This window comes from Rhinoraja longicauda, chromosome 5 (genome assembly GCF_053455715.1).
Source record: "Rhinoraja longicauda isolate Sanriku21f chromosome 5, sRhiLon1.1, whole genome shotgun sequence".
NCBI lineage: Eukaryota > Metazoa > Chordata > Chondrichthyes > Rajiformes > Arhynchobatidae > Rhinoraja > Rhinoraja longicauda.
Genome location: NC_135957.1, coordinates 85,324,936 through 85,340,143, shown reverse-complemented (window position 1 = coordinate 85,340,143; position 15,208 = coordinate 85,324,936). Strand labels below are relative to the sequence as shown.

General features: G+C 44.8%; 1 protein-coding gene across 6 annotated transcripts in view; it reads right to left on the bottom strand.

Moving 5' to 3' along the window:
- Window positions 1-15,208, bottom strand: part of fig4a (FIG4 phosphoinositide 5-phosphatase a) — a 90,232-nt gene that overhangs the window by 43,547 nt on the left and 31,477 nt on the right. For all 6 annotated transcript variants that reach the window (XM_078399891.1, XM_078399889.1, XM_078399894.1 and 3 more), the window contains 3 exons: window positions 10,858-10,955; window positions 9,999-10,132; window positions 1,791-1,907 (listed from right to left, as the gene is read on the bottom strand). In XM_078399891.1, coding sequence (XP_078256017.1) covers window positions 1,791-1,907; window positions 9,999-10,132; window positions 10,858-10,955 — 349 coding nt within the window. The remainder of the gene's footprint in view (window positions 1-1,790; window positions 1,908-9,998; window positions 10,133-10,857; window positions 10,956-15,208) is intronic.

The window sequence follows — 15,208 nt, the reverse complement described above, 5'->3', positions numbered from 1 at the left end:
TGTACAAACTCCGTACAAACAGCACCCACAGTCAGGATTGAACCCGGGTCGTTGGCGCTGTGAGGCACTGCTTCTCCACTGTGACACCCTTGAGGATTCTTGAGCAATCATTGAGGACATTTCTCCTGGTTTTGTTTGGATTCTCAGTTGCCCCAGTTTCTTTTTGTAATAAAGTTCCAGGTTTCTTTGATTAGAATGGTTTAGAATCATAGTTACAACATAATAAGAGGCCTTTTGGCCCATCAGGTCTGCCAAAGGCAATTCGGATGGTCCCATTCCTTGGTCCTCTCCCAGCAGTTCAACGTTCTTCCCCCTTCCTCGCATTTATCCAGTTGCCTTTTAATACCCCATCTTAATCTGCTCAATCCCTACCCTTGCCAGTGCAATCGTGACCGTTACTATTTGAAGATAGACACAAAAAGCTGGAATAACTCAGGATAGGCAGCATCTCTGGAGAGAAGGAACGGGTGATGTTCGGGTCGACTATTTGATCTGTGAATAAACTTTCTCGTCATATCACTTGGCTTCTTTGGCATTCACCATCGTTCTTTGACCATTCCACCAATAATAGGAGCATTTGTTTAAATTGATTCGGTCTGAATTGAATTGAATAAAATATATTGGCCAAGTGTGTACACATACAAGGAATGTGCCTTGGTGCCCCGCTCGCAAGTAACAACACGACACAAAGTAAACAATTAAGAATAAAACATAAAACATTAAGATTAAAACATTATAGTTTAAAAATGTGAATGAAATAAAATACCAGAGTAAAAGGAGGCTACAGACTTTTGGTTGTTGAGTAGAGCTACCGTTCATGGAATAAAGCTGTTTTTATGTCTGGCTGTGGCTGCTTTGACAGTCCTGAGTCGCCTTCCAGAGGGAAGTGCTTCAAAGAGTTTGTGGCCAGGGTGAGAGGGGTCAGAGATGATCTTGCCCGCTCACCTCCTGGCCCTTGCAGTGTACAGTTTGTCGATGGGGGGAAGGTTGCAGCCAACAACCTTCTCAGCTGTGCGAACGATGCGCTGCAGCCTCCGGATGTCGTGCACTTCGTGATGTAAGATATTCCCCTCTCTCACAATCTCCTCTGTTCCAAGGTGAACAAGCTCCACTTCTCCAGCCTTGTCACATAAATGGTTTCAGGAATGAGGGAATTTTAATCCTTAGGCTGTTCTGGAATTCATTTCCTATCTCCCACTGATTCACGAGTTCCCTCGTCTTAAAAAAAAGGACACTTTTTAAAATCTGGCTTCTCTTTTTAATACCTCCTCTTTCAACATAAACACACAAAATCAGGAAAAGTGCCGGGCGTTCTGGAATCTTTTCCTATGCGCGTGACCCCATGTGACCTTTCTGTCATGGGCCTCCTCCAGTGCCATAGTGAGGCCCACTGGAAATTGGAGGAACAGCACCTCATATTTCACTTGGGCAGCTTACAGCCCAGCGGTATGAACATTGACTTCTCCAACTTTAGATAGTTCCTCTCTTCCCCTCCCCCTTCCCAGATCTCCCTCTATCTTCCTGTCTCCACCTATATCCTTTCTTTGTCCCACCCCCGACATCAGTCTGCAGAAGGGTCTCAGCCCGAAACATCACCCATTCCTTCTCTCCAAGATGCTGCCTGACCCGCTGAGTTACGCCAGCATTTTGTGATACCTTTGATTTTGTACCAGCATCTGCAGTTATTTTCCTACATAACTCTTACTTTATGTCTCTGGTCCTATTTAACTTACATACGCATATCTAACTAGTAGTCTGCAAGCTCAAAATCACTTTGTAATCAGTCTTACCTGTCATGTGGTCGTAAGGGGTTAGAGTAAAAATCGGGATGATTCACAAAGAAGCCGGTCTTTTTTACAACATCTTCCGCAATTAAATTCAGCCGATCCAAGACATTGCACAGTTTACTAAAAAGAATGAAAAAATTACCCTTTACATTTCTGTTAGCAGATTTATTATATGCCAGAAAAAAATGTAAATGTACATTCATTCAGGAATATTCATTTTTACAATAATCTGCATTTTGAAAGATGGTTAGAATTTGTTGTCTTTCTGCAACCAAAAGGATGATCTGGCATATTCTTTTGAGTTACAGCATGGAAACAGGCCCTTCGGCCCATCGAGTTAGCACGCAACTGCTTGGCACGCAACAAAAGCTCGGTACACGTGACAATAAACTAAACCAAACTGATCAAGTCCAAACCAACGAACGATCACCCGTCTACACTAGTTCCATCCTACACACTAAGGCAATTTATAGAAGCCATTTAACCTACTAATCTGCACGTCTTTGGGATATGGGAGGAAACCGGAACACCCGGAAGAAACCCACGTGGTCATGGGGAGAACGTACAAACTCTGTACAGACAGTATCAGAGGTCGGGATCGAACCTGGGTCACTGGCGCTTTAAGGCAGCAACTCTACTGCTGCGCTACCATGTGTCCTAAATTCCTTGTAAATTCCTTGTTCATCCACTGGATGCAGTTTTGTAGCATTCTCCAATATAATCCGCAATCTGTCAGAATCTCTGGTATTTGTTAACTACTCTTGCAACAAAAATAAATAAAATGGTTCTATTTTGTTGCATGAAGTGCGTGAGCATTTGAAAGGCAGGCTACTGCATAATTATTGCTGGGAATCTTGCTCTAAGCTGCAGATTGTAATCCTCTCTCACAAATACAGTAAACCCTCATTATAACGGACCATGGGGGAAGGGGGGGATTGGAGGAGAGAGGGGCGGAAATGGTGTGATCAAAATGGGGCAGGGCGGCACTGTGGCACAGCGGTAGAGTTGCTGCCTTGCAGCGCCAGAGACTCAGCTTCCATCCTGACTACAGGTGGTTGTGTGTACAGAGTTTGTACGTTCTCCCTGTGACCTGCGTGGGTTTTCTCGGGGATCTCTGGTTCTCTCCCACATTCCAAAGACGTATAGGTTTAAGGCTAATTGGCTTGGCATAATTGTAAATTGTTCAAAGTGCGTGTAGGATAGCGTTAGTGTGCGGGGATCGCTGGTCGGCGCGGACTCGGAGGGCCTGTTTCCACGCAGTATCTCTAAATAAAACTAAATGCTCCAAACATGCAAGAGCAAAGGTATCACAAATTATTAACTGTACGTTTTCTACTTTCACGTTGGGTTTTGTTTGGTTTAGTTTAGAGATACAGCGCGGAAACAGGCCCTTCGGCCCACCGAGTCCGCACCGACCAGCGATCCCCGCACACTAACGCTATCCTACACACACTAGGGACAATTTATACATACACCAAATCAATTAACCAACATACCTGTACGTCTTTGGAGTGTGAGAGAAAAACGAAGATCTCGTGGAAAACCTACGTGGTCATGTGGAGAACGTACAAACTCCGTACAGACAGCGCCCGTAGTCAGGATTGAACCCGGGTCTCCAAAGCTGCAAGCACTGTAAGGCAGCAACTCTACAAAAACTAAAATCGCATGAATAGGAGTAGATTTGAGGAAGGATATCCTTGCTATTGAGGCAGTGCAGCGTAGGTTCATGAGGTTAATCTCCGGGATGGCGGGACTGTCATGTGAGGGGAGATTGGAAAGACTGGGCTTGTGTTCGCTGGAGTTTGGAGGGATGAGAGGGGATCTTATAGAGACGAATAAAATTATAAAAGGACTGGACAAGCTAGAAGCAGGAAAAATGTTCCCAATGTTGGGGGAGTCCAGAACCAGGGAGCAGTGGAGGCCAATTCACTGGAAGAATTTAAAAGAGAGTTAGATAGAGCTCTAGGGGCTAATGAAATTAGGGGATATGGGGAGAAGGCAGGCACGGGTTACTAATTGTGGATGATCAGCCATGATCGCAATGAATGGCGGTGCTGTCTAGAAGGGCCAAATGGCCTCCTCCTGCACCTATTTTCTATGTTTCTATAGGACTCCTCAAGCCTGCATTACTATTCAACAAGATTTTGTCTGGCCTTTCCAAACAGCATTTGCCGGCACCATTGCCAATATTCCTTGATTCATTTAACAATGGAGAAGTATATTGGTCTCTCTTATGAATGCAATCAATATCTGAGCTTCTGCAGCACACTAGGGCAAGAGAATTACAAAGATTTACCTCCGTCTGAAGGAATTTATCCTCATTTCAGTCCTAAATTACCCATTCCTTATTTTGAAACTGTGATCCGTAGATTTAGACTCTAGCAACGTTATGCATTAGGACTGCAATGGGTCGTTTCCTATCATCTGATGTACAACCACAAGAAATATCAGGTACTGTAAATTCCAACCAAATAATGCATCATAATAAAGGTTAATTGTTAGATCTTCCAAAGGTTTGAAGTACAAAAAACATTACTGGCTACTTGCACAGGACTGTGTGAGGATCTTAAGCTTCAGAAGTTTGGTTTACATCATAATTGTACGAGATTAATTTGTTAGAGCTGGGAAAACAAAGCATTAGTTTTAGTATAGCTTAGTTTAGAGATACAGAGCGGGAACAGGCCCTACTACGGCCCACCGAGTCCGCGCCGATCAGCGATCCCCGCAACATTAACACTATCCCACACACGCTAGGTTTATAGAAAGCCAATTAACCTACAAACCTGTACGTCTTTGGAGTGTGGGAGGAAACCGAAAATCTCGGGAGAAAACCCACACGTTCACAGGGAGAACGTACAAACTCCGTACAGACAGTACCCGTAGTCGGGATCGAACCCGGATCTCTGGTGCTGAAAGCGCTGTAAGGCAGCAACTCTACTGCTGCGCCACCGTGCCGCCCCCGACTGGTCTTGTCTATTTATCATTCTGCTTTTTAATCCGACGTACAGGTATGTTGGAAGGGTCTCGACCCGAAACGTCACCCATTCCTTCTCTCCCGAGATGCTGCCCGACCTGCTGAGTTACTCCAGCACTTTGTGAATAAATACCTTCGATTTGTACCAGCATCTGCAGTTATTTTCTTATACTACTTGTTGATCAACTGCGATTTCTCCTGTTGGTTAATTTGGTCTATTGCATTGTGATACTGTAATAAAAAGCTAATGCACAGTGGGGATTGAAATATTTTTCTGTTTTTGAAACCTAGTGAAATACACCATGAAAGCGATTATGGATAAAAGAGCTTCTTTGCCAAATGAGATTGAGAATGATCAGCCATGATCACATTGAATGGCGGTGCTGGCTCGAAGGGCTGAATGGCCTACTCCTGCACCTATTGTCTATTAAATAGAATGCAGGAAATATAAGCAATAGGTGGGTATGTCCTTTGAACCTATTCTGCCAGTCAATATGAGAGGCATAGATAGGGTAGACAGTCAGAAATGTCTTCTCCCCAGGATGGAAAAATCAAATATTAGAGGGCATAAGTAAGTAAGGTGAGGTGGGCAAAGTGTAAAGGAGATGTGCGTGGTAACTTTTTCAAATATAAACACACACAGGGTGACAAGTCCCTGGAACCCACTGCTGGGGTTGGTGGTGGTTCTAAGAGGCTTTTGGGTAGGCATATGGATATGCACCTTTAAGAAGATGAGGAGGAATTTCTTTAGTCAGAGGGTGGTGAATATGTGGAATTCATTGTAACTGAAGGCTGTGAATGCCATGTTAATGGATATTTTTAAGGCAGAGATTGATAGATTCTTAATTTGTACGGGTGTCAACGGTTATGGGGAGAAGGCAGGAGAATGGGATTGTGAGGGAAAGATAGATCAGCCATGATTAAATGGCGGGGTAGACCGAGTGGCCCAATTCTGTTCCTATGATTGAACATGCAGGAAATGGATTGTGTGCAGGCAGAACAGGGATGCTCTTGGCATTATGTGGATGTTGTCTATATGGACTTCAGTGAGGCATTTGACAAGGTTCCACATGGAAGGTTGATTAAGAAGGTTAAATCATTGGGTATTAATAGTGAGGTTGCAAGATGGATTCAACAATGGCTGAATGGGAGATACCAGAGGGTAATGGTTGACAATTGTATGTCAGGTTGGAGGCCAGTGTCTAGTGGAGTACCCCAAGGATCTGTGTTGGGTCCACTGTTGTTTGTCATTTACATTAATGATCTGGATGATGGTGTGGCAAATTGGATTAGTAAATATGCAGATGATACTAAGATAGGTGGTGTAGTTAATAATGAAGTAGAGTTTCAAAGTCTACAGAGAGACTTGGGCCTTTTGGAAGGGTGGGCTGAAAGATGGCAGATGGAGTTTAATGCTGATAAGTGTGAGGTGCTGCATTTTGGTAGGACAAATCAAAATAGGACGTACAGGGTAAATGGTAGGGAATTGAGGAATGCAGTGGAACAGAGGGATCTGGGAATAACTGTGCATTGTTCCCTGAAGGTGGAATCTCAGGTGGATAGGGTGGTGAAGAAGGCGTTTGGTATGCTTGCCTTTATAAATCAGAGCATCGAATATAGAAGTTGGGATGTAATGTTAAAATTGTACAGGGCATTGGTGAGGCCGAATCTGGAGTATGGTGTGCAGTTCTGGTCGCCAAATTATAGGAAGGATGTCGACAAAATGGAGAGGGTACAGAGGAGATTTACTAGAATGTTGCCTGGGTTTCAGCACTTAACCTACAGAGAGAGGTTGAACAGGTTGGGTCTTTATTCTTTGGAGCGTAGAAGGTTGAGGGGGGACTTGATAGAGGTTTTAAAAATTTTAAGAGGGACGGACAGAGTTGACGTGGGTAGGCTTTTCCCCTTGAGAGTGGGGAAGATTCCAACAAGGGGACATAACTTCAGAATTGAGGGACAAAAGTTTAGGGGTAACATGAGGGGTAACTTCTTTACTCAGAGGGTGGTGGCTGTATGGAATGGGCTTCCGGTGGAAGTGGTGGAGGCAGGCTCGATTTTATTATTTAAGAGTAAATTGGATAGGTATATGGATGAGAGGGGATTGGAGGGTTATGGTCTGAGAGCAGGTAGATGAGACTAGGTCAGAGAGAGTGGTCGGCGTGGACTGGTAGGGCCGAACGGGCCTGTTTCCGTGCTGTAGTTGTTATATGGTTATATTATGTTTGGCACAGACATTGTGGGCCGAAGGGTCTGTTCTTGTGCTGTACTGTTCTATGCTCCAAGATCATGACTGGTCTCAGCACTACTTTCTTGCTCTTTCCCAATGCCTTCTGACCCCCTTACAGTATAAGTTGTGTAGGAAAATAACTGCAGATGCTGGTACAAATCGAAGTTATCACAAAATGCTGAAGTAACTCAGCAGGTCAGGCAGCATCTGGGAGAGAGGGAATGGGTGACGTTTCGGGTCACTGAGTCTGAAGAAGGATCTCGACCCGAAACGTCACCCATTCCCTCTCTTCTAGATGCTGCCTGACCTGCTGAGTCACTCCAGCACTTTGTGATACCCTTACAGTATAAGTGTCTGTTTGTCTCTGCCTTGACTACATTCAATGAAGGTCCACAGCTTCCACAACTCTCTCGAGTAGAAAATTCCAAGGAGAAGTGCCCTTCCAAAAAATCCATGTGCATCTTTGTCCGAAAAGGGCAAAACATTTTGAAAACTATGATCCCTGGTAGAAGCCACCTTTAGAGGAAAACCCCATTCGGAATCCACCCTATTAATCCCCCTTAAAATATTTCTTCTCTTCCCTTCCCATTGTCCAGGTACCCAAGCAGTCTTGTGCAGGAAGGAACTGCAGATGCTAGTTATACACCGAAGATAGACAAAATGCTGGAGTAACTCAGCGGGAGAGGCAGCATCTCTAGATAGAAGAAATGGGTGACGTTTAGGGTCAAAATCCTTCTTTGGACCTCTTCTTAGGATCCGAAACGTCACCCATTCCTTCTCTCCAGAGATGCTGCCTGTCCCGCTGAGTTACTCAGCTACTCCAGCATTTTGTGTCTACCCAAACAGTCTTTCCAGGTGAAGCAGCAATTCACTTACAGCTCATGCATTTCACTACACTGCGTGTGGTGTTCAAAACGTGGTCTCATCGACTTTGTACAAACCAAACGCAGGTAGGGTAATCTCTCTTTGCAGGGGCCCTGCTTTCAAGTCAGCAGGACTGACTAGGTTTCCTTCAGTTACTCTAATTTTCGATCAAACTACGATGCTGCCCTATCTTTGTCCTCCTAAATTGTTGTAACAAAGCCCAATGCAAGCTCAGGAACAACAGTTCACTTGCTGTCTGCACACATTGCAGCCTTCTGGACTTTATAATGAATTCTCTAATTTCAGATAACACTTCCCCTGTTTTGATAATTGGACAGCCTGCTGCAATACTGACTAATTTTTTCTCTCTGTATTACATGGCCTGACTTGCTGGGCATGTCCTACTGCCCTGGAATTAGCACCAGAGTACGTATCTTTGTCCACGTTATCACCATTAACTTTCATCATCATTCATGCAAGCTGCATTCTCAAACCCCTACTTAACACTCATGACAGTGGCGCCAAATTTGGATACAACAATCTGCCACAGACAATGATGGTCCAATAGACAATAGACGCAGGAGGAGGCCATTCGGCCCTTCGAGCCAGCACCGCCATTCAATGTGATCATGGCTGATCATTCTCAATCAGTACCCCGTTCCTGCCTTCTCCCCATACCCCCTGTCTCTGCTATCCTTAAGAGCTCTATCTAGCTCTCTCTTGAATGCATTCAGAGAATTGGCCTCCACTGCCTTCTGAGGCAGAGAATTCCACAGATTCACAACTCTCTGACTGAAAAAGTTTTTCCTCATCTCAGTTCTAAATGGCCTACCCCTTATTCTTAAACTGTGGCCCCTTGTTCTGGACTCCCCCAACATTGGGAACATGTTTCCTGCCTCTAATGTGTCCAACCCCTTAATAATCTTATACGTTTCGATAAGATCTCCTCTCATCCTTCTAAATTCCAGTTTATACAAGCCTAGTCGCTCCAGTCTTTCAACATATGACAGTCCCGCCATTCCGGGAATTAACCTAGTAAACCTACGCTGCACACCCTCAATAGCAATTCTATACTGCTATCATTGAGTCCGTCCTCACCTTCTCCATCATGGTCTGGTTTGGCTCAGCCACCAAGCACGACATCCAGAGGCTGCAACGGATCGTTCGCACAGCTGAGAAGGTTGTTGGCTGCAACCTTCCCCCCATTGACGAACTGTACACTGCAAGGGCCAGGAAGCGAGCGGGCAAGATCATCTCTGACCCCTCTCACTCTGGTCACAAACTCTTCGAAGTACTTCCCTCTGGAAGGCGACTCCGGACTGTCAAAGCCACCCCAGCCAGACATAAAAACAGCTTTTTTCCCACGAGTGGTAGTTCTACTCAATAACCAAAGTCTGTAGACTCTTTTTTGCTCTGGTTTATTTTCACCCACATGTTTAGACCACAATGTTGTATCCTTATTGTTTTGATGTGTTTATGCTTTATTCTTAATTGTTAACTGCATGTTTGTGTTGTCATTTGTGAGCGGAGCACCAAGGCACATTCCTTGTATATGCATACTTGGCCAATAAACTTATTCATCATCATCTACAAGTTTGCAGATGTCACCACTGTGGTGTGCTAGATCAAGAAATGGATTATAGGACAGGACGGCAGAGTGGCGTAGCGAATGTCGTACAGCGCCAGAGACTTGGTTTCGATTCTGACTACAGGTGCTGTCTGTACGGAGTTTCTACGTTCTCCCTGCGACCATGTGGGTTTTCTCCGAGTGCTCCGGTTTCCTCCCACATCCCAAGGACATGCAGGTTAATTGGCTTCTGTAAATTGCCTCCAGTGTGTTGGATAAAACTAGTGTACAGGTGATCGCTGGTCGGCTTGGACTCGTTGGGCGAAGGGCCTGTTTGCATGCTGTATCTCTGAACTATACTAAAGGAAGGAGATAAGAGAACTTAGTAACATGGTGTCAGGACAATGACCTCTCCCTCAATGTCAGCAAGACAAAGGAACAAGTTTATCGCCTTCAGGAAGCATGGTGGAGTTCATGGCCCATTCAGCATCAATGGTGTTGAAGTGGAAATGGTTCAGAGCTTCAAGCACAGATAAATTCATATTTGATATCCGGTTAGATTAAAAATAAACACTTTACCTTTTGGTATATTTGGCCATATCCCAGGCAATATAGTGAATGCCATACTCAGGTGGCAGAAACTGGTTCAGATAGGTAACTGCAGAAAACAGAGCTTCACTCAATATCCTTTCATGCTTTCTCTTTTCACGTTTCTGAAAAATAGAATATAGAAAAAAAAAATTGAAATGGTAAGGGACAGCTCAGTGAGATTCATATTTTGGATCCCAGTTCTTCCGTGAAACAGAAAAGAAATTATACTAAGCTACCCATTAAATGGTGTAGCAATCTTGATTAAGTAGTCCTCAACTCAGCAGACGATGCAATGATGGCTCTCTTAAATTCTTGACGGCACACTACACTAAATGGCACAACGATAATTAGTATTTATTACTAAAAGGTTTGATGCTCACTTCAGGTTTGAATAGTACATCAGGATTATGGAGAAATTGGTACATTTTAAGGTCAACATCATAAAGAAGAGTGAAATTTATGTGTGGAAGTCAAATACCCCGTTCCTGCCTTCTCCCCATACCCCCGGACTCTGCTATCCTTAAGAGCTCCATCTAGCTCTCGTAGATAAAGTAGTTTGTGAAGTATTGAGGGGAGAACGATGTATCCTAATAAATATCGTGAGCAGTTGTATTTAAACAAGTGAATACCACTTGCAACACATCAGTCCACGATTTCGCGTCCCTGTTCCAACTCTGCATCTCAGGCAGCCCAGCACAAGCATCACATTTAGTTAAAAAAAAATTTGCCAAGTCCTGAATGCTCTAACCCTTGCATTGTTACCCCAGGGGAAACACCCCTGCATCAACCCCTGTCAAACCTGGAGGATCTTGCGTGATAAAATGAAATTGTTCAATAGGAAACTCACCTTAACCAGATTCAGGATAATAATCGGAGAACCAAACCTTTGGAGCATCTGGTCAAAGTGAAGGGCTGCCACATGGGCAAATGGATCTGCCTGATCCACTGTAAAGGGAAATAAAAACAACAATAGAATAATACCAGATGGTAAGGGTGCAGTGAAGATTTATAAGGATGTTGCCGGGACTCGAGAGTCTGAGCTATGGGGAGAGAATAAGCAGGCTGGGTCTCTATTCTTTGGAGCGGAGGAGGATCACAGGTGATCTTATAGAGGTGTACAAAACAATGAGAGGAATAGATCAGGTAGACGCACAGTTTCTCTTGCCCAGAGTAGGGGAAAATCGAAACACATAAGATTATTAAGGGGTTGGACGCCTTAGAGGCAGGAAACATGTTCCCAATGTTGGGGGTAGTCCAGAACCAGGGGCCACAGTTTAAGAATAAGGGGTAGGCCATTTAGAACAGAGATGAGGAAAAACTTTTCAGTCAGAGAGTTGCAAATCTGTGGGATTCTCTGCCTCAGAAGGCAGTGGAGGCCAATTCTCTGAATGCATTCAAGAGAGAGCTAGATAGAGCTCTTAAGGATAGCGGAGTCAGGGGGTATGGGGAGAAGGCAGGAACGGGGTACTGATTGAGAATGATCAGCCATGATCACATTGAATGGTGGTGCTGGTTCGAAGGGCTGAATGGCCTACTCCTGCACCTATTGTCTATTGTCTAAAATCGAGAACCAGAAGGCATAGGTTTAAGGTGAGTGGGGAAAATTTAATAGGAACCCGAGGGGTAACCTTTTTCACACAAAAGGGCGGTTGATGTATGGAATGAGCTGCCGGAGGAGGTAGTTGAGGCAGGTACTATCACAACATTTAAGAAACTTTAGACAGGTACATGGTTAGGACAGGTTTGGAGGGGTATGGGTCAAACGCAGGCAGATGGGACATTTTGGTTAGTACGGGCGTTGTGCCAAAGAGTCCACGCTACAGGACTCTATCAGTAGTAAAATCAATAAAAAGGCAGCCCAGAATGTTGAATACAAGATCATTATTCTATTCTACATTTAAGCAGGGATTCTGACATCCAAAAAGGGTGGATTAATCCTTTTGAACATCTATTAGTGATGGGTTATTCATCTGAGGATACAAAGTGCTGGAATAAATCGACAGATCATAGAAACATAGAAAATAGGTGCCAGAGTAGGCCATTCGGCCCTTCAAGACAGCACCGCCATTCAATATGATCATGACTGATCATCCAAAATCAGTACACCGTTCCTGCTTTCTCCCCGTATCCCTTGATTCTGTCAGCCCTAAGAGCTATATCTAACTCTCTCTTGAAAACATCCAGTGAATTGGCCTCCACTGCTCTCTGTGGCAGAGAATTCCACAGATTCACAACTCTCTGGGTGAAACCCTCATCTCAGTCCTAAATGGCCTACCCCTTATTCTTAAATATGCCTGTTCAGCGGGTCAGGCAGCATCTCTGGAGAACATGGATAGGTGACGTTTCAGAGTGCTGGAGTAACTCAGCGGGTCAGGCAGCATCTCTGGAGAACATGGATAGGTGACGTTTCGGACTAAAGAGTCCCGACCCAAAATGTCACCAATTCAAGTTCTCCGTAGATGCTGCCTGACCCGCTGAGTACCTCCAGCACTTTGTGTTTTGCTCAAGATTCCAGCATCTGTAGTTCCTTGCGTCTCCACACACCTTTGAATGTTTTCTCCTGGAATATATTTTTGCTGGGGACTATGAATTAGCACCTCAGTCTTTTCCATTGCTTATCTATCATTTAACCCATTAACTTAGTTGCCTAACAATTTAGCTGGCTTTCTCTTCATTCTTTTGCAAATCCCCTTGCTTAACATAGTTGCTTCAGACAGTTTTTTTCTTTTAACTCTCATGCGAAACATTAAACTCTATCATGCAGTGATAATTTTTCTGAGCAAATCCTTTCCTCCAGGATCACTTACACATCAAGTCCAAAATAGACCGGTTCTTTTAGTTAGAAAATAACTGCAGATGCTGGTACAAATCGAAGGTATCACAAAATGCTGGAGTAACTCAGCAGGTGAGGCAGCATCACAGGAGAGAAGGAATGGGTGACGTTTCAGGTCGAGACCCTTCTTCAGGATGATCTTTTAGTAGATGACATCTTGCTCAATGAAACTAATCCCAATGCGCTATGAACACTCTCATTGCTACCAATTTCCAATTTGATTAACACAATCTACAAAAGAAGAAAGTAGCCCATGATTTATGTGTAGAAAGGAACTGCAGATGCCGCCAAGATTTATAATAATAATAATAATAATAATGCATTACATTTATATAGCGCTTTTCATATACTCAAAGACGCTTTACAGGGATTTAGAGAACATAGGGAAATGAATAAATAGATAAATAAGTAAATGAACAGAGAAAGGAGGCAGAAGGTGTGGTGACCTTCAGTGGTTGAAGGCAGTACTGAACAGGTGAGACTTCAGTGATGTTTTGAATGTGGTGAGTGTGGAGGAGTCTCTAACGGTTTGGGGTAGTGAGTTCCATAGGGTGGGAGCAGCGATGGAGAAAGCCCTGTCCCCCCAGGATCTGAGTTTGGTCCGGATGTGGGGGGGATAGGAGATTGGCAGCAGCAGAGCGGAGGGTGCAGGTGGGAATGTGCCTGTGAAGGAGGTCGGTCAGGTAGGATGGGGCCAGGTTATGGAGGGCTTTGTAGGTTATGAGGAGGATTTTGTACTGGATTCTCTGGGGGATGGGGAGCCAGTGGAGTTTGTAAAGGGCGGGGGTGATATGGTCACGGATCGGGGTGTGGGTGAGTAGACGGGCAGTGGAGTTTTGAATGTATTGAAGTTTACTGATGATTTTTGAGGGTGCGCTATAGAGGAGGCTGTTGCAGTAATCCAGACGGGAGGTGATGAAGGCGTGGATGAGGGTTTCTGCAGCTGTGGAGGAGAGGGATGGACGGAGACGGGCAATGTTTTTGAGGTGGAAGAAGGCTGTCTTTGTGATGTGTTTGATGTGTTTGTCGAAGGAGAGGGTTTGATCAAAGATGATTCCAAGATTCCGGATGTGAGGGGAGGTGGATACTGGGAGACCATCAATGTTGAGGATGAAGTTTTGGGTGGATTTGGTGAGCGTTTTTGGACCAATGATGATGATTTCAGATTTGTTGCAATTGAGTTTGAGGAAATTTGATTGAAGCCAAGATTTTATTTCAGTGATGCAGTTTGTCAGTGTAGAGTGTGTGGTGGGGGAGATTGACTTGGTGGAGATGAGGAGCTGGATATCATCGGCGAAGCAGTGGAAGTTGAGACCATGACGGCGGATTAATTGACCAAGGGGGAACAGGTAGAGGATGAAGAGGAGGGGGCCAAGGACTAAGCCTTGGGGGACACCTTGGGGGAGGGGAGCGGTGGGGGATTTACAGTTGTTAATGAAGATGAACTGGTGCCTGTCAGAGAGGTAAGATTTGAACCAGGATAGGGCTGTGCCGGTGATGTTAAAGGAGGTTTCAAGTCGGGTGAGGAGAATGGAGTGATTTATGGTGTCAAAAGCGGCGCTGAGGTCAAGTAGGATGAGGATGTTGAGGTTGCCAGCGTCGGAGGAGAGGAGAAGGTCGTTTGTGATTTTGAGGAGCGCAGTTTCAGTACAGTGGTTGGAGCGGAATCCGGATTGGAAACTTTCATACAGGTTATTTGTAGAGAGGTGGTATTTGAGTTGGGAAGCTACAGCACGTTCCAAAACTTTGGACAGAAATGGTAGGTTGGAGATTGGTCTGAAGTTGTTTGGGGTGTCAGTGTTTAGACCAGGTTTTTTCAGAATGGGGGTGACAGCAGCGATTTTGAGGGATGGCGGGACGATGCCAGTGGACAGGGAGGAGTTTATTGTTGCAGTGATAAGTGGAGAGAGAGCAGGAAGGCAGGCCTTGACAAAGCTGGAGGGGATGGGGTCCAGAGAGCAGGTGGCAGTTTTTATTCCTGTGAAGAGGTCAGAGAGGTCGGTGGTGGAGACTGGGGAGAACTGAGGCAGGGGTTGACAGGATAAGGGGGGGCAGGTGGTTTGAGGGGGAGCAGGTGCGTTGGTGGTTAAGGTGCTGTAGATGTTGTCTATTTTGCTTTGGAAGAATGAAAGGAAAGTGGTGCATTTGTCAACTGTGAATGATTGGGAGATGGTGTCCAGGGGGCTGAGGAGTTTGTTTATTGTAGAGAAGAGTGTTTTTGGGTTTCCGGAGCCAGAGTGAATTATTTGAGAGTAGTAGGTGGAGTGGGCACGGGAGAGGGCATCTTTGTAGTGCTGCAGGTGGTCTTTGTAGGCTTGGGAGTGAATTGTGAGACCTGTTTTGTTGCGGAGTCTTTCAAGTTGGC